The sequence below is a fragment of the Peromyscus maniculatus genome, chromosome 1, assembly GCF_049852395.1.
Source record: "Peromyscus maniculatus bairdii isolate BWxNUB_F1_BW_parent chromosome 1, HU_Pman_BW_mat_3.1, whole genome shotgun sequence".
Taxonomy (NCBI): Eukaryota; Metazoa; Chordata; class Mammalia; order Rodentia; family Cricetidae; genus Peromyscus; species Peromyscus maniculatus.
Window position 1 is genome coordinate 118,144,658 of NC_134852.1, and position 18,953 is coordinate 118,163,610.

Below are 18,953 nucleotides of genomic sequence, written 5' to 3' on the forward strand. Positions count from 1 at the left end.
CTAAAATGCCTGAAGGAAGATCATTTATAGCTTGAGTGAGAATTGATACTACATCAAATACAGAAATCTCTCAAATAAGAAATAATGATAGCATCTTTCTCCTGGATGCTCAGTTACACAGTTGGAATTTTAAGAGTCATCTGACTGCTTTTATTGTCACACATTCATTAATTTAATTAAGCAAGCATTTATAAAGCACCTCTCCTCATGACTTCATGTTTACCACATGATTTTTAAAATCCGTTAAGAGGGCAGCAAACTGTTTCAGTGCACATTTAAATACAGGCAAATGGATCAAATAATGTAATTGAGGAGGAATTAATAAGTGAACTGAATTAGCACATGTGGAGGGCTTTCTTCACACTTTGGGACTTCCATATTTTTCTACAGAAATTAAAAAACAGTACTCAAAAAACACATTCACTCAATTTAGGCTGAAAGTTGGGGCACATGAAAGTTAACACAAACCTCTGTCTTTTTGAGGAATCATTCTTGGGGAAAAGTTCTCATCACCATAAAAGTTATATTAATCCAAAAGTGGGAAACAAAAAAAGACTACCAGCCAGGGCGACTTACTAAGGCTTCTAAAAGTAAGTGATATTCGAATTGTCTTGTCAAAAAAGTTGTTTTTGTTTGTTTTGTTTTTGCAAAAAGGGGCAAACAGACATGCATTTTAATTCAGAAAAAAAGTGTGTGAAGCAGAAGAGTCAAGAAAGAATGTGCTGCATTTTAGAAATAGTGCATGTTACTCTTATGTGGCTGACAACAAATGAAGATCGATTGGTGAGACCTCAAACTCATGCTAGAGCATGTGTGTTTGGGGAGGAGGCTTTGTAGGCAGCGCGGCAAGTAAACCATTCTCCGTTCTCTCAATACCTTTCTATAATGTGCCATCCAGATAGACATACGAACTGTATCAACTTTGACAAATCAAACACCCCTCTGAACTGTAGTTTCCTCATCACAAACAAGGTAAGTGTAGTAGCTATTCTTAGAGCACTTTTTAGGACATAAGAGGTATTAACTAAAACATTAGGAACTGGAAGTTATTAGCACCACCTCCCTTGTAAGCAATGAGGATCAAAAAAGCAACTATAATGAAGACACAGCATGGACACAAATATAACACTTAAAAAAGCTATAAACATGTACACCACAGGAGTGGGAAGAGGAGGCCCCTGTATTCATTCTGTGTGATAGACACTGGGGAATAGCAGACCAGAGGGGTTCACATAGAGACCAAAATGTCAGCAGAGTTCTGAGCCCTGTAATTATTTAAGGCACTTACCAGGATGAAAGGTGTGAAAGAAAAAAACCTTTTGTTCATTACTTGAAAGGATTGTGACACTAAAGTTGTACAAGAAGAAGTTACAATATGATTGTTTGTTTTTGAAACAGTGTTTTGTTTAGTCCATCCTGGCTTTGGATTTACTATATAGCCAAGGCTGCCCTTGAACTTCTGATTGGCCTGTCTCCTCCCAAGTGCTAGGATTACAAGCATGTGCACCCAAAACCCAGCAAACAGCATTTTTATAAGCACTCAAACAGGGGCATCATATAGAGTAAACTGTAGCTCAATCAGTAAGAACAGAAAAAAAATATTTTCCTTTAGAAGTAAATTAACGAGGAAACCTTCAGAGAAAGAGTCTATGTGGGATGAACTTGAAGGCCACCTCTAACAGTCTGAGTAAAAGCTGCATACGTAGATCTGTTGCTCTGTGTATTGACTGTTCCCGACGCCACTGGTGTTCTCTTCACTAGTCCTCACATGTTCCATGCAGTTTGCCCTTCTACTCTGCATCTTAGAATGTCACGTCCTCAGAGAGAGCTTCCCTGATAGATTAAATAGCCACATGCACTGCCATATCACAGAACTCCACAATGTATTTCTTATTCAATTTTAAGTGTCTGGAACATCATGAGCATTTAATTAATATATGTTGAATGAATTAATGACCTTTATAGATACATAAACATTCTGCACCTAAATCTCTTCTGTAAATCTAAATGCCAACCCCACCACAGATTTGTGAGGATTCTATGAGATAGTACTATCTGACCCCAACACATTTGTGACATATTATAAGTATGAAATTTGTGCCCATTTTCTGGCTTGGATGCTATTATTTTCTGCACCTAAATACACAATGCAAATAGGAAATAGCAACTCTTCAAATAAGAATATAGTTTTGTCTTTCATCATTTTAATTTAATCATTGTGAATCTTACTGAATAATTTCTAGCTAGCATCTTTCTGTTTCTCTTCCATGTCTTTATTTTCTACCTAACTTTCTTATAGTTTTTGCCCTTCACCTTTAATAGTAGCTGAGGTTAAAAAGAAAAATTCTGTATAGAATCTTCCTGGTAATTTCCTGTCATGTTTTCTTCATAGATTACACCCCAAAGGAACAGACAAGACAGAAATATGACTGTGGGAGATTGGTGTGAGAAACTTCAGTTGGATCTTTTCATGCCTGCACTGCAAAGAGAAATGTTTAACCTCACCAGCTAGAAAAGGTGCTGGGCGTTCTGCTAAAAATTCAAAATCTCATCAGAGCACTGTGACAAAAATTTGCAAATCTGGAATGAGACTGTCTTTCAGATCACATTAACTCCAAGGGAGTTCATTACATCATCTATGCAGTGGACAGAGCTTTGATACTCCCAAATGTGTTCATTGTATCATGTTTGCATTGGACAAGAGCTTTGATGAAGCCTTAACTTCTTTAGGTACTTAAAAATTATGCTATGCTATAAAGTACTAATATAAATTTTATTATTTATGTGGATATTGCTATTTCTCTATCTTCAATTACTATACTAAGATAGGAATGTGGAAGTTATACATGCTAAATTTATTTATTCATCTGATCTGGTCACAGATGTAAAAATCATTCCTGGAATCACTGGGTGGTGGAGAATACAAATAGTAACAGGACCAGGACCACACTGAAAAAAGTGTAAGTTTCTTCAGAATTTCTCACTGGTCTCTGCAGAATTTTGAAAAATCATGTCAATTTGAAATCAAGTTATTCAGTTACTGTGTGCATTTCATTACTAGGTTAGTAAACAATGTGGAGGGCTAGGGTATCATCTGATGAAGAACATATTTGGAAACTGTGGCATATCAACATCAAGCAACTGAGACATTTATATTCTCTGTTTTCTTCAGTGTAGATCCCAAATGGAGAAAAGTGTTAAGGAATGCTTTGTGAGTAGATTTCAAGAAGACATTTGGAACGACTCTTTGAGTTTCATGTAGATTCTGATACTAGAGTCCTTTCAAACCTCAACTATTAGGCTCCTGGCTTGATTTCAGGGAGGTCCACATTTGTGCATACATACATACATTCATTTCCTTTAAAAAATTTTTTTTTGTGCATGTGCTTATATGTGGTGGTGGTGGTGGTGGTGGTGGTGTGTGTGTGTGTATACACATGTCATGCTACATGTCTGATGGTCATTTTTCTCCTTCCAACATGTGGGTACTTGAGATTGACTCATGTAATCAAACTTAGCTACAAGTACCTTTATCTAATGATTTATTTCACTGTCCTCACTTCCCTTTTTACAGGTTCTTCTATTAAATTGTTTTATACTAACTCTGGTAGTCTTGATTAAGTAACAGATGGCATCACTGCAGAAGCTCCTCACAATCATCTCAGTGTCTTGATCTCAAGCATATATTCACCTCTGGAGAAAAAAATCATTGCCACCTGGAGGATGGGCAATCACACCACAGTGACCATGTTCCTTCTATGGGGATTTTCCAGCTTCCCAGAACTACAGAATCTACTCTTTGTTGTGATTCTCCTTTCCCATGTGACCATCCTCCTAGCAAATGCATCCATCATGGTGGCCATCAAGCTCAACCACAACCTTCACACCCCCATGTACTTTCTCCTTTTTGCCCTGTCCTTTTCAGAAACCTGCACCACTATGGTGATCCTACCGCGAATGTTAGTGGATTTGTTATCAAAGAACAAGACTATTTCTCTCCCTGAGTGTGCCACACAGATGTTTTTCTTCTTTGGACTGGCTGCCAACAATTGTTTCATCATGGCTGCCATGTCCTATGACCGTTACACTGCCATCCACAGCCCACTGCACTATCATATCCTTATGACCTCAAAGGTCTGTGTTCAGCTTGTGATGGCTGCTTGTGTGGTTGGGTTCCTCTGTTCTTTCGGCATCACCTTCACCATATTCAACTTGTCTTTCTGTGATTCCAATAATATCCAGCACTTTTTCTGTGACATTTCACCCTTGGTCCATCTTGCTTGTGACTACACTGTTCATCATGCAATGATTATCTTTATGCTCTCTACATTTGTTCTGGTGGGCAGCTTTGTTTTAATCATGATTTCTTATGTCTTCATAGTATCCCTAGTTGTAAGAATGCCTTCTGCACAGGGGAGGTATAAGGCCTTCTCAACGTGCTCCTCCCACCTCACAGTTGTGTCTATGCACTATGGATTTGCTTGCTTTGTCTACTTGATACCCAAGAACAGTGACTCTTTCCGTGAGGACATGCTGATGGCTGTCACATATACAGTACTGACTCCTCTGCTCAACCCCATTGTTTATAGCTTAAGAAACAAAGAAATGCAGACAGCCCTGAGGAAGGTACTATATAGTGTCAACAAAATTTTGCCTTGCCTGCCAAGTAAAAAGGCCCCGAACACTTAAGAACAACTATTGAGCAGTGACAACAAAGTGAGAAATTGGATATTTCCACAAAAAGACCATTATTTAGTGTACAAAGCAATTAAAGTATTATCTAACTGCCTAAAGTGTCCTGGTCTCACCACTTTCCTACAGCAAATAGATCATGGTTTTAAAACATGTATACTTTTAATAGACATATCAGAATGCTTTGGAACACTATTATCATGACTGTAGTTGCTTTGGTGGAAAAGAATTATTATATATATTTTTGTGGTTTTTTTGGATATATTTTTTTAAATTTTATTTTACAGTACCATTCAGTTCTACATATCAGCCACGGGTTCCCCTATTCTCCCCCCTCCCACTCCCTCCCCTTACCCCCAGCCTACCCCCATTCCTACCTCCTCCAGGGCAAATCCTCCCCTGAGGACTGCGATCAACCTGGTAGACTCAGTCCAGGCAGGTCCAGTCCCTTCCTCCCAGACTGAGCCAAGCATCCCTGCATAAGCTCCAGGTTTCAAACAGCCAACTCATGCAATGAGCACAGGACTTGGTCTCACTGCCTAGTTACCAAGAATTATTATATTAATGAGAAAAAAGAAAAGAAAAGAATCTAGTCCCCATGACTTACTATGTGCCATTTTTTCATATGACATGGATGGCGGTCTATATTACGGATTGGTTATGCAGTCCAAATGGATTTATAAAATTGACAGATGTCTTTTTCCAGCTCAAACATAGAGCAGAGAATCATCTTTAGCTGATTTGTGCACACAGCACATTCCATACTTGTGTTAATGCAGATATGTATGTTACCTTTACAAGTTTGCATGTTTCCATGACAAAAGGACCAGACACAATGAAGATAATGCAAATACCCCAGGTGATACAGCCTAACAGAATGCCTTTATTGCTGTTTCCTAAAAAATCTGCTTCCAGGACAACTTCAAAGTGGTTAGCTAAGGTGGCCTAGCCTCACACACTACTCCAGCCAGGACTTCAGATAAGCCCTACACTTTGTCATCACAACAAATGAAACAGCTGCCTCTCCCAGGTCTTGACCATTATTCAAATTTTCTCAGGGTCCTTTAGAGATGACTTTGCACTCTAGAAAGCAGGAAATAATTTTAAGAACATGATACCCACATTCCCAAGAGGTGGGGTCAGTGGTTTTTTTTGTCATTTGGTGGGTTATGGATGTTTGTTGTCATTTAAGGGGATTAGTTGCAAGTTGTTATTGGTCATGGTCAGGGAGGAAACTAAACAATAGAGGTTGGATTAAGGGATTTTTTTCATTCTTCCTTCCTTTCTTTTTCCTTCCTCTATCCTTCTTTCTCTCTTATATAGTGAAAATAAAAGGGGGGATGTAGAAATGATAGGATATAAGGGTAAATTACTGAATCTTCTTTTAAACTAAAAAGCAACTACTAGTCTCAAATATTTTACATTGGTATGGATTTTTTATAATGATACAAATTTAAGGTTATTTTTGTTAGAACATACTGTATAGATGTTTATACTCTTGTTTAAGGTATTGTACCTATCTAGTTCATTTCAAAATTTAATGTAAAGTTCTTGTCCTTGAAAGATACTATTACAAACTGTTTAGGATAATTAAGAAATGCAGGTTAGTAGTTAGTCACCTTTAACAATCAAACCTATAGTCATGTTAGGTATGTTTTCAAGGTTAAACAAAGATATATTTTAGATAGATTAGCGATCTTCAAACACTTCAGAGATCTACAGAATATGGCATTAAAATGTTTTAATAACATAAGTTTTTTTCCTGAGAGTGAGATGTATCTGCTCCTGGCAGCACCAATCTACTTCAAAGAAGATGATGGGCATGAAAAACTTCCATATGGAATTTGCTTCAAATGTGACAAAGCCAGCTACTGGGGAAACAACTTCCCTTGCCATGGTTGCTGACAGTATGCTGTCCAAATGAGACAAGCAGGGCACAAAGGAAGTCACCTGATGAATTTTTTTTTTTTTTTGAGACAGGGTTTCTCTGTGTAGCTTTGCGCCTTTCCTGGAGCTCACTTGGTAGCCCAGGCTGGCCTTGAACTCACAGAGATCCGCCTGGCTCTGCCTCCCAAGTGCTGGGGTTAAAGGCGTGTGCCACCACCGCCCGGCGTACCTGATGAATTTTGTCAAGACAAAGTAGGCCAGTCCTTCAAAATTCTTTCTTCACAGAAAAGTCTGTCAGATGTTCTAGGTCTAAGGGCTAATTTCCAAACTATGTAAAGAACATAAAAAACCAGACATCAACAAACCAAAAAATCCAATTAAAAATGAGGTACAGATCTAAACAGAGAATTTACAATAGAACAATATCAAACAGTCAAGAAGCACTTAAAGAAATGTTCAATATCCTTAGTTGTTAGGGAAATGCAAATCGAAATGACTCTGAGATTCCATCATACACCTTTCAGAATGGCCAAGATTAAAAACACAAGAGACAGCTCATGTTGGAGAGGACATGGAGCAAGGGGAACACTCCTCCATTGCTGGTGGGAGTGAAAACTTGTACAATCACTTTGGTAATCTATATGACTGTTTCTCAAAAAATTAGAAATCGATCTGCCTCAAGATTCACTGATACCACTCTTGGGCATATACCCAAAGGATTCTCCATCACACCACAAGAACACTTGCTAACCTATGTTTGTAGCAGCTTTATTCATAATAGCCACACACTGAAACAACCTAGATATCGTTCAACCAAAACATGGAAAAAAATGTGGTACATTTACACAATGGAGTGTCATGAAATTTGCAGGCAAATGGATGTAACTTGAAAAAAAATCATTCTGAGTGAGTTAACCCAGACTCAGAAAAACAAAATGTTATGTACTAACATATAAGTGAATATTAGCTGTAAAGTAAGGCATAACCATGTTACAATTCACAGACCCAGAGAATAGGAGTAATAAGCAGGGTTCAAGGTGGGGGGGGGATGCGTGAATCATCTTGAGAAAGGGAAATAGAATAGATACCATGTGTGGATGGCTAGCGTGGGATCAGGTTGGAGGAAGATGGAGGGAAAGATTATTTGGAGAGACAGCTGGAATTGGGGGGCATTTTGGGCATGAGCTAGAAACCCAGAGCAATGGAAACTCCTAGGAATCTAAAAGGGTAACTCTAGCCAAGATTCCTAGCAATGGGAGGTACTGACCCTGAACTGGCCATCTCCTGTAATTAGGAAAGACTTCCAGTGGAGGGATTGGGACACCAACTCAGTCACTAAACCTTCAGCCTACAATTTGTCCTGCCTATAAGGTAAAGGTGGCACAAAACTTGGGGGAGTGGCCAGCCAATGACTGGTCTGCCTTGAGACCCACACACCACAAGAGGGAGCCCATCCTGACACTGCCCAGAGGTCCAGGACCCAGAGACTGGATAGTCTAGAGATCTAGGATAGAACCAAATAAGACTGACAAAAAAAAAAAGTCAATGAAATGATTCCTAATGATATTCTGCTATACCCATAGATTTGTGCCTACTGACTGTGGAGGGCTGTTGGTGAAGTTCTCAGGTTGGTGAGAAATATGCTAGTTAGACAACCTAGCATAGTAATCAAGCATGGAATGTTTGTATATTTTACCTCATATAAATTTGCATTAAAATGCAGACTATAAAGCAGATAGAAATAATGAATTGTTGCTATTAATTTGTAAACAGAAATAATAATAGGGAAATTTACTGATATCTACAATTTCCGTGAACCTAAGAGATTATATATATATATATATATATATATATATATATATATATATAAATAATTTGGTTTTATATTAGGTCTCTTGTCTATTTAGTCTTTGGTTCTTGATCACGCAAGTAGTATTGGGTATGGGTTCCATCTTGCAGAGTGGGCCTTAAGTAAAATCAGACATTGGTTACTCACATAAGCTTTGTGCTAACATTTCCCTAAGATATTTTGCAGGCAGGGCAGCATTATAGACCAAAGGGTTTGTGACTGGGTTGGTGATTACACTTCTCTTTTGGTAGCCTGCAGAGCTTCCCATACCAAAGACATTAGAATGTAGGGGTGAAGGTTTTATGTAGGTACCATCTCAACCTCTCTGTGTTCAACGAATTGCATGTTATTTTCTGCAAAGATCCTTGCTATCAGTTTGTGGAGAGTAACCTATTGTCTTGGCAACACCTGGGTTGTTTGGGGATTTCCATGAGACTCCTTTGTCCAACAACTCAATTGGATGTAACCCAGTCCTAGTACTGACAAGAGATTGCCAGTTGGGACTCAGTCTCACCTATTATTTAGAGACTTCATTAGGATCACCTCATGATATTTTAGGAAGATTCCACTGCATTAGATTTCCATACCATCCCTAAAATGAGACACTTCCATCTGTCTCTTCTGCTGTATTCTCTCCCTCAACCCCCTTTCCCCTCCCACTCCCCACCTGATCCTCCATTCTAGTATCCCTTTGCCCAAGTTCACCCATAAAATCTATTATATTTTCCCCTCCTAGGGAGATCTATGTGTCCCACTAGTCCCTTCCTCTATACCTAATCTCTCTGGGTCTACAGTTTGTAGCTTGGCATTTAGTTAATGGCGCGCGCGCGCGCGCGTGCGTGCGTGCGTGCGTGTGTGTATACATACCCTATTTATCCTTCTGTGTCTGGGTTATCTCATTAAGGATGACTTTCTCTAGTTCCATCCACTTGCCTGCAAATTTCGTGGTGTCTTTTTTTAAAAAAAATTTTAACAGCTGAGTAATACTCCACTGTATATTACCACATTTTCTTTATTCATTCTTCTGATGAGGGATTTCTAGGCTTTTTATAATTTCTGACTATTATGAATAGAGCAGTGTCTAGTTAGGATTTCTATTGCTGTGAAGAGACACCATGACCATGGCAACTCATAACAATTTCAGAGCTTTAGTCCATTATCACCATGGTGGGACATGGAGGTGTGCAGACAGACATGGTACTGCAAAAGGAGATAAGAATTCTACACAGGCAACAGGAACTGAACTGCCATATTAGGCATGACTTGAATATATGTGAGACTTCAAAGCCCACATCCACAGTGACACACTTCCTCCAAAAAAAGGCCACATCTCCTAAGAGGGCCATTCTCTATGGGCCAAACATTCAAACACAGGAGTCTATGGGGACCATAACCTATTCAAACCATCATAAGCAGCAATCAACTTGCTTGAGTAAATGTCCTTGTGGTAGGCTGCTGGGGATGTATTTCTGTATGCTGTGAATGTGTTGCTCTTATTGATTGATAAATAAAATGCTGATTGGCTGGTAGCCAAGCAGGAAGTATAGTATAGGTGGTATAAAGAGAGAGGAGAATTCTAGGAAGTGGAAGGCTGTCAGGAGAGGCTGCCAGCTACTGCCACCATGAAAAACAAGATGTAAAGTACTGGTAAGCACAAGCCACATGGCAATTTACAGATTAATAGAAATGGGTTGATTTAAGATATAAGAACTAGATAGCAAGAAGCCTGCCATGGCCATACAGTTTATATGTAATATAAGTCTCTGTGTGTTTACTTGGGTCTGAGTGGCTGCAGGGGCTGGGTGGACACAGGAAAACTTCAACTACCGTAGGATGAAGTGAAGTGTCCTTTGGTGCTTTGGGTATATGCCTAAGAGTGGTATTGCTGCATCTTGTGGTAAATCTATTCCATCTTTTTAAGGAATCACCATATTGATTTTCATAGTGGTTGTACAAGTTTGCACTCCTACCAGCAGTAAATGAGAATCTCCCTTGCTCCAAATTCTCCCCAGTATGAGCTGTCACCTGTGTTATTGACAGGTATAAGATGGAATCTTAAAGTAGTTTTGATTTGCATTCTCTGATGGCTAAGGATGTTGAACATTTCTTTACGTGTTTCTCAGCCATTTGAGATTGCTCTACTGAGAATTCTGTTTAGATCTTACCCCATTTTAAAATTCAATAATTTGGTTTTTTAATATCTAGTTTCTTAAGTTCTTTATATATTTTGGATACTAGTTCTCTACTAAATGTGGAATTGGTAAAAATCTTTTCTTATTCTGTAGGCTGCCTATTTGCTCAAATGATGGTGTTTTTTGCCATGCTTTTTAGTTTCATGAGGTTCCAGTTACGAATTGCTGATGTTAAGTGCCCATGTTATTGATGTTCTGTTCAGAAACTCTTCTGTGTCAATGAGTTTGATGATATTCCCTGCTCTCTCTTCTATCAGGTTCAGTGTATCTGGTTTTATGTTGAGGTCTTTGATACACTTGCACTTGAGTTTTGTATAGGGTGATAAGTATGGATCTGTTAATATTTTCCACATATAGACATTCAGTACAATCAAGGGGAACATAAAAAGGCTTTGTGGCATGATTAGATTTTCATAGATGTTCACTTGTGGAGTCAACATTCCATACACCTGTAGAGAGGCTAAATATTCATTTCAGCTTTCAAACATCAACTATCATTATTAATCACACACAAGAGTAAACAGGGAAGTCAGTGCATCTCTTATTTCTTCTGAGTATTATTATCGGTGGATATGGTATAATTGTTTAAATGCAGTAAGACATGGAGTAGTGCATTGTGTACCGCCATGCAGGAAAATCTAAGAAGTAAATATACTAACACTCTCAGTGTAATTGTTGCAGTGTGGCATAATACTCATTATTATGCTTTAAAAATGTCAAAATGATTCATTACAAAAATTGTGAATCATGATGTTAATAGTTGGTAACAGTGGATTTTCTGTTTCAGAAAGATTTGTTACCAAGAGTTGCTTCATGAGAGGGCAGTCATGTCAACCATTTTCTCAATGTGTATTTTCTCTTTCCCAAATTTCTTCTAGGTGAATTCTCAGGTTATAGCCTTACTTGATGAGAACTTTTCCTGGACATCTACATAGGACCTAAGACTTTTGAGCCTTGGTGGGTTTTCAGAAATATAAAGACTGGTACTAAATAAGAAGTAAAATGCCACTTGAAGACTCACCCATTTTCAAACATGCTTCAACAAGTTGAATTTCAATCATTTTCCTTTTTGTAGACTGACAAGAACAAAGTAAAAAAAAATTAAATTAAAAAATATCTGTGGACATCAGAAAGAGTTCTAGGTCTACAGGGGATTGTTCTCCTGATAGGGACATAAAACTCTAAGTGATGCAAGGGGTAATGGTCTCAGGTGGCCTTGTGGATCTCCTTAGGGGTGCACCAAACTTAGCTCCAGCCACAGGATCTGGAAAGTCACTGCCCTGTTGTCTTAAGAGAACTCAACTTCAGGTAGAAGTGAACTCACCACAGGCATGCACAGGGGAAACTGTCTTAAATTTTTTCCTTAAATAACATTGTGGAAAGGACTGAAGAAAGTTGCATGACGTGTAAGCTCTACATACAGCTCCCCTACTTATTTTAAAAAAGATTAGATGTTATCCTTCTTTGGTATGAGGTGGGAATTTAATTTTCATTTCTATCTGCCATAAATATTTATTTTTAACATCTACTTATGGTGATATTTTAATTGTACTGAAATGTGATTTTATTTGTATGTTAATAAATAAAGTTGCCTGGGGGTCAGAGCTAATAGCAAGACATAGCAGAAGCTGGGCAGTGGTGGGACATGCCTTTAATCCCAGCACTTGGGAGGCAGAGCTAGGCAGATCTGTGTGTGTTCAAGGATATAGCCAGCATGGAGACACATGCCTTTAATCTCTGTACCAATCATAGAAGACCTGGAGGTCTGTATAGATGGGCAGTGATGAGGAGGTCATGTGATTGGGTTTACAACCAATGAGAAGGCAGAATAGAAAGTCAATAAAAAGGACAAACACACAGGAAGTAGGTCTCTTGGCTGAAGAGGACAGCAGCAGCAGTGAAGGGTAAGGTTTTTAGCTTTTAGCTCTGACCTCTTGGGCTTTCATCTCTGCATTGGCTCTGTGTTTCTTATTTAACAAGACAGTTAAATCTACATCTACTAACTACCAAATCCTTGTGAAGGTTAATAGGGAGAATATGATAAGGATAATAAGGGTAACACTGGGCTGGAAATGTGTGATATATTTTCAAATACATATAAAATATATGATGTATAAAATTCATATGTATATATGTGTATTTGAAAATATATTTCTATATATTTATAAATAAAATGGTTCTTGTATTTCCACTGTTTCACCTGTGGTTAAAATTCACTATACACCACTGGCAGCTGTCTTCTTCCTGTGTTTCTCATTGTTTATCATTTTGCTACTCATTCCTTGGACCATTTGATATTATCACTATGTGATTATAATTTATAAGCTCAACAAGCATTCTTATAGTGGAATTAAGGGAAAATCTGTACATGAAACCTGGAAATCCAACTCTAGATAAAAAATGTGAAACAAAATCCATGGACCGCCCCCCCTCTCTCTGGAGCTGAGGATGGAGCCCAGGGCCTTGCACATGCTAGGCAAGCGCTCTGCCACTGAGCTAAATCCCCAACCCCTCTTTGTTTGTTTGTTTTGTTTTGTTTTGTTTGGGTTTCTTTGTGTAGTTTTGGTGCTTGTCCTGGATCTTGCTTTGTAGACCAGTCTGGCCTCGAACTCACAGAGATACGCCTGGCTCTGCCTCCTCAGTGCTGGAATTAAAGGAATGTGCCACCACCGCCTGGCAGATCTCTCTCTCTCTCTCTCTCTCTCTCTCTCTCTCTCTCTCTCTCTCTCTCTCTCTCTCTCTCTCATATTTTCTACCACTTGCAACTCAATAAAACCTAGCCTCAATTTTTCTGGACAGTTAAAATATCAGTAACTGCCATGCATCTGAGTTGAAGTCAAATTAGGTTTGAAGAAAGGTAAGTACACTTTCCCAAAGATTGGTAACAATATTTTACCACTGAAAGTCACCCAACAATTACTAGGAATTAGTTGTACCTGCCAGGTAAGTTCTGCAGTACATTCTGGTGGGCAATACACTCTTCACCTGACCAAGATTTTAAATGCCTCTAGAAAGTTCAGTGGTTAACAGCACCCTTGAGTTTTCAAATGGTGAAGGACAAAGTAACTTCAAATCAAGATTAAGGGTAAAATCCCTATAGATATCCTTGCTGATTCAAAGAAATATGTCAAACTAACTTCTTCAGGTCTCATTGCAAGAGTGGGGTCTGGAAAAACTGGGGTCTATCTAGGGTTTCAGGGGATGAAAATAAATTGTTTCCCTTTCAACTGCAGAATTGGAATGGCGCAGACTGTGAAAAACATCTCTCAGATTTAAAGAATGATTTTTAATTTTTTTTGTGTGTATCTGTGCACTTGAGTACAGGTGCTGGTGGAGGCCAAAAGGAGTCAGATCTCCTGGAGCTGGAGCTACAGGTGGTTGTGAGTCACCTGACCTGGGTGCTGGGTTCACTCCAGTCCTTTACAAAAGCAGTAAGTGCTCTTATCTTCCAAGTCACCTCTCCATCACCAATCCTCTCAGCTTTCTGAATGCTTTCCTCAGCTCACTAGACCACTCCCATTCTTGGGAGTTCTTTTTTGTGTTCTTTCCCTAGTATTTATTAATCTACTTACATTAAGGTGACTGAAAAGGGAACTGCTGTGTAGGAGAATATTTTTTAGACACATTTAAAAATTCACATGTATAGTATTAGGAAAAAATTAAAGTCAGAGCTGCATGAATATGAGGTTTTTATTCTTAGACAAAGTATTTCTTTTCTATTCTGGCCATATATTTCTGATGATACCTATCCCCTGAGCATAGGAGCCTGTGCTATCCAAACCCATATCTGCAGCTCAGCCTCACAAGCACTGTTTCCCCGACACTCGGGGCTTTCCGACTCTTTCTCTGACCTCCATGCTAACTTAGAAGATATGAATTTTTCCTTCATTTCTCCTTCTTCTGGCAATTTCAGAGTATTTTAGCTTGCTGGTCCTGTTGACCTCAGGGAGGAGTTACAAAATGATAAACTCTTCTTCTGCCCTGAAACTTGTAGGAACTGACCATGTACAATGTCATAACAAAATCAGATGTCAATGCAGAAAAATTCATTCACTCAATCACAGTGGTTAGTAGGCTTCTTAAATAGACAATATTTGACTTGGATTGGAAGAAAAGGCTGTGGTTTAAGAGCCAAAGATGAATGAGGAGAGGGGAGAGTAGTGCAAGTCAGAGCAGCAATGTATTAAAGAGTGAGGACAGAACATGACAGGCTTGGTGGACATCAGGATGGTCCCCCATAGAGGGAAGGTTGTGGAGACTGGTAGAACTTGAGTGTTACTCTATGACATTTGTATTTACAGGGACAGCTTCTCCGTTCAGAGGCACATCATCTGTGTGTAAATACCAGATCCATCTTTAACAAACTATCCTACCTTCCAAATTTAAGCTACTGCACTCTTACCTCAAGCGTGAGCACAATACTATTACTCTCAGGTGGCATTCAAGAAGGTATAACCCAATTACACCAAGTACATGATATTCTTTGAATATGAGCAGCTCTTTCCCATGATGAGGATCTTTACTGTTTTTTTTAAATATCTGACATACCTTCCCCCAGACCTTAAAAGATGAGCAGCTAACCATATTCCATCACAACACTGAAAGGAATTCCTGATTCCACAGTAGAAGGTAGTATATTCTTCTATCACTTTGTGTTATTTAAATGGATTGTATCTTTCTCTATCATAGGCAGGGCAACTCATCTAAATGTCATTCCATGGCATCTTTCTCACCAAACACAGGTCTGACAAGTCATACATATTAAACCATTGGTAGAATCAATGCACCGAGTTTTGATAGTTTTGGATGTACCTTGTGCCTTGGTTTCAATTTCTGTGATATAGGAACTGAAATATCACATACAATTGTTGGGGAAGTTGAATGAGGAAATTCTGTCTGGCATACAGTCTGACTACCTCATTTCTAGGGATAAGAAAATTCTGGTTATTGGGGTGCCTCATTTATATTTTATTTCTGGAAATTCAAGATATAACAAAAATACTATTTAGTTAAAATAATTTCCTTTTATACTATTTCTTTCCTTTTTTCTTTTCATAAAGTTGCCCAAGCTGACCATGAATTCTCAGGCTGAAGAAATTCCCCTGCCTCAGATTTATGAGTAATGGGGATTACAGTTACATGTCAGTATGTTCCACTTAAAGGTGTATTGTCATTTGTGATCTTTAAACTTTGTGGATTTTTTTCAGAAGACCACCCAGTGAACCCCTTTCTTTTCCTAACCCCATGTTCCACAAACATGTCTTCACATTGCCTTTCTTTTCTCCCCTAAAAATTGCCTGTAATTAAACCCCATGTTGTATTCTAGTTACTTTTATCTAGTCACTTCATATATTGTGACTATTTTAATAACTAATGAGAACAGGGGAAAATGGCCTGAAGAACATGAGTTAATTCTTACCACATCTACATTTTAAAGCAACCTTCTTCACAAGAACATTAGTCATAAAATATATTGGAAGCTTTCTTTAAAACTCAAAAAATGGACCAGGACTTCATGATCATATTACAAATATGCCACCAGAAAGAAACTAATGCTTTATAACCCATTAATATACCTGTTTCAGAGATAGTTATCCAAAGCCTCCCACCCTCATTTTATTGCTATAGAGAAGAATCTTGTGTTTATTTCAACATGGTAAGTTTATTTACCAGATCTACTCATTGGTACAGCTTCATCTACACAGCTGCTGTGTTCTTGCAGCACAGGGAATACAAGATGATTTTGAGAGAATGTCTGTAAATCTGCAGATAATTTTCCTGCTGTGCCTGCACGGCACTGCATGGCAATTGGGCCGGAAACCTGGTGAGGGAAGTTGGGATGAACACAACACACACCAGTCAAGTTGCAAGCATCAGGACTCGCTTTATTCTTTCTTCCCCATCTTATATACCCTTTCAGGAGGAAAGAAAAAAAATTGTTTATCAAGCACCCAGGGTCAAGGACCGGTCAGCATGCCCCAGGAAGCCACAGCTGCCAAACCACGAGATATACCAAACAGCAAAACATCCGCAGAACAGCCTGACCTCAGCGCACTCAGAACAGGGGAGGTGGGGGCAATCTTGAGGGGTCAGAGCCATTCTGATCCCAACATTTTCCTACACCTCATTTGATTGTACAGTCAATACTGCAAAGCCCTATGTATGGACCAATATGGACTAGATCATACACACACATTTTACAGATGTTACTGTTGCACTTGGTGGGTGAGGAAAGAACATGAGCACCCTTTAAGGACTTTCTTCTCTTGTGAAGTTTTCTCTGACAAAGAGAAAAAAGGCAAGGTGAGGTAGAGTAGAGGGGACTGTTAAAAATGTTTGAAACTACACATAATTTACAAATTCATCATTTAGAATCTCTCTTCCTGTTATATTTGCTTCTGACATTGAATTCAGCCACAGGTATTTAAGTCACCCGTTACAGGCTCTCTCATTAGTACTTTTTTGACCACTGAGCAGGAACCCTTGTTTGAAGGCCATCTGATATCAGAGCACTTTGGCATTCACCTCAGTCTTGACCTAAAGCACATATTAACCTCTGGGGCAAAATTGCTACCACCAGGAGGTTGGGCAATCACACCACAGTGACCACATTTCTTCTGTGGGGATTTTCCAGCTTCCCAGAACTACAGAATCTACTCTTCATTGTGATTCTCCTCTCCCATATGACCATCCTCCTAGCAAATGCATCCATCATGGTGGCCATCAAGCTCAACCACAACCTTCACACTCCAATGTACTTTTTCCTCTTTGCTCTGTCCTTTTAAGAAACCTGCACCACTATGGTGATCCTACCACGAATGTTAGTGGACTTGGTATCAGAGAGCAAGGCTATATCTCTCCCTGAGTGTGCCACACAGTTGTTTTTCTTCTTTGGATTGGAAGGTAATAACTGCTTCATCTTATCTGCCATGTCCTATGACCGTTACACTGCCATCCACAACCCCCTGCATTATCCAATCCTGATGACTCAAAAGATCTGCCTTCAGCTCATCATGGCCTCTGCTGTGCTTGGCTTCTCAGTTTCTCTGTGCATTGTCATCATAATATTCAACTTGTCCTTTTGCAACTCCAATGTCATTCAGCACTTCTTTTGTGACATTGAGCCTGTGGTCTCCCTTGCCTGTAACTGCACCTTTTATCAGAAAATGATTCTTCTTGCATTCACTGCCTTTGTGTTGGTGGGCAGCTTTTTTTTTTGATCATGGTATCTTATGTCTTCATCGTGACAGTAGTTGTGAAGATGCCCTCTGCCAAGGGAAGGTATGAGACCTTTTCAACTTGCTCCTCCCACTTCACTGTGGTGTTCATAGATTATGGGTTTGCTTGCTTTGTCTATCTGAGGCCCAAGAATGGTGACACATTCAGGGATGACACACTGCTAGCAGTGACATACACCGTTTTGACGCCTCTGGTCAACCCCATCATTTAGAGTCTAAGGAACAAAGACATATAGACAGCTTTGAGGGAAATACTGGGTCATGTAATTAAGGGCTTCCCTCAAATGGTAAATAAAAGAGCCCAGAACATCTGAAAAGTCAATATGACTTTGTTAAATAAATGTGGAAAGGTGGAGTACTTTCAACAAAAATCACGACAGTGCATAAAACAATTGAAGTGTTGTTCCGTTGCATGATGGGTTTTATTCTCATACTTTTCTCACTACAAAACTAGTAATTAACCCTGAAAACGAACATATAAGTAACATTACACAGACTGAGCAATTTTGATTTATATATGTAGGAATATTTATGTATGTAAAAACAATTTATTTTTTAAAAAAGAGGCTATGCACTTGAAAGAGAGCAAGGAAGAGTATATGGAAGGGTTCAGAGGAAGGATGGGGTAGGGGAAATGACATAATTATATTATAATTGCAAAATAAAAGAAACAATTAAAAACTAGATGGGATTTTAAAATATCAGGATACTATTGTGTATTTAAATGTACATATATAGAGAGACAGCATATAGTAGGCATAACAAAACTTGTTTCAAAAAATCGTTTCATAACATTTGCCTTTGTACAAGAAAAAATGTTATAATGAACAGTAAAAAAATAGAGAAAGAGAAAGAGACAGAGACAGAAAGAAGGGAAGTAGGAATAAAGTTACAATGGAAACAACATAGCACACCCACATGTTTAGAGTTGACCTGGAGAAATGACCACGATGAAGAAAAATAGCAAAGAATTTTAAAAATAGGGGAAGCGGGTTGTAAATTTTAAAAAATATAAAAAACTGATGAAAGGGGCTTAAAATGCCAAGCATTAATTATTGTTTACTACATAAAGTAGACAACTAAACATATCTTGAT

The 18,953-nt window shown here is 38.7% G+C and overlaps 1 protein-coding gene and 1 pseudogene across 1 annotated transcript; both read left to right on the forward strand.

The window, feature by feature from the left end:
- Positions 1–3,723: 3,723 nt before the first annotated feature.
- Positions 3,724–4,689, forward strand: LOC102924693 (olfactory receptor 10T2-like). Its single transcript, XM_016009967.2, has one exon. It carries the CDS (start codon positions 3,724–3,726, stop codon positions 4,687–4,689), a length of 966 nt encoding a protein of 321 aa, XP_015865453.1.
- An 11,682-nt stretch (positions 4,690–16,371) lies between these two features.
- Positions 16,372–18,172, forward strand: LOC102906562 (olfactory receptor 10T2-like; annotated as a pseudogene).
- Positions 18,173–18,953: the final 781 nt, after the last annotated feature.

Bases quoted from the DNA above. Each gene is read 5' to 3' on its own strand.
- LOC102924693 (XM_016009967.2), top strand. From the start codon at position 3,724: ATGGGCAATCACACCACAGTGACCATGTTCCTTCTATGGGGATTTTCC.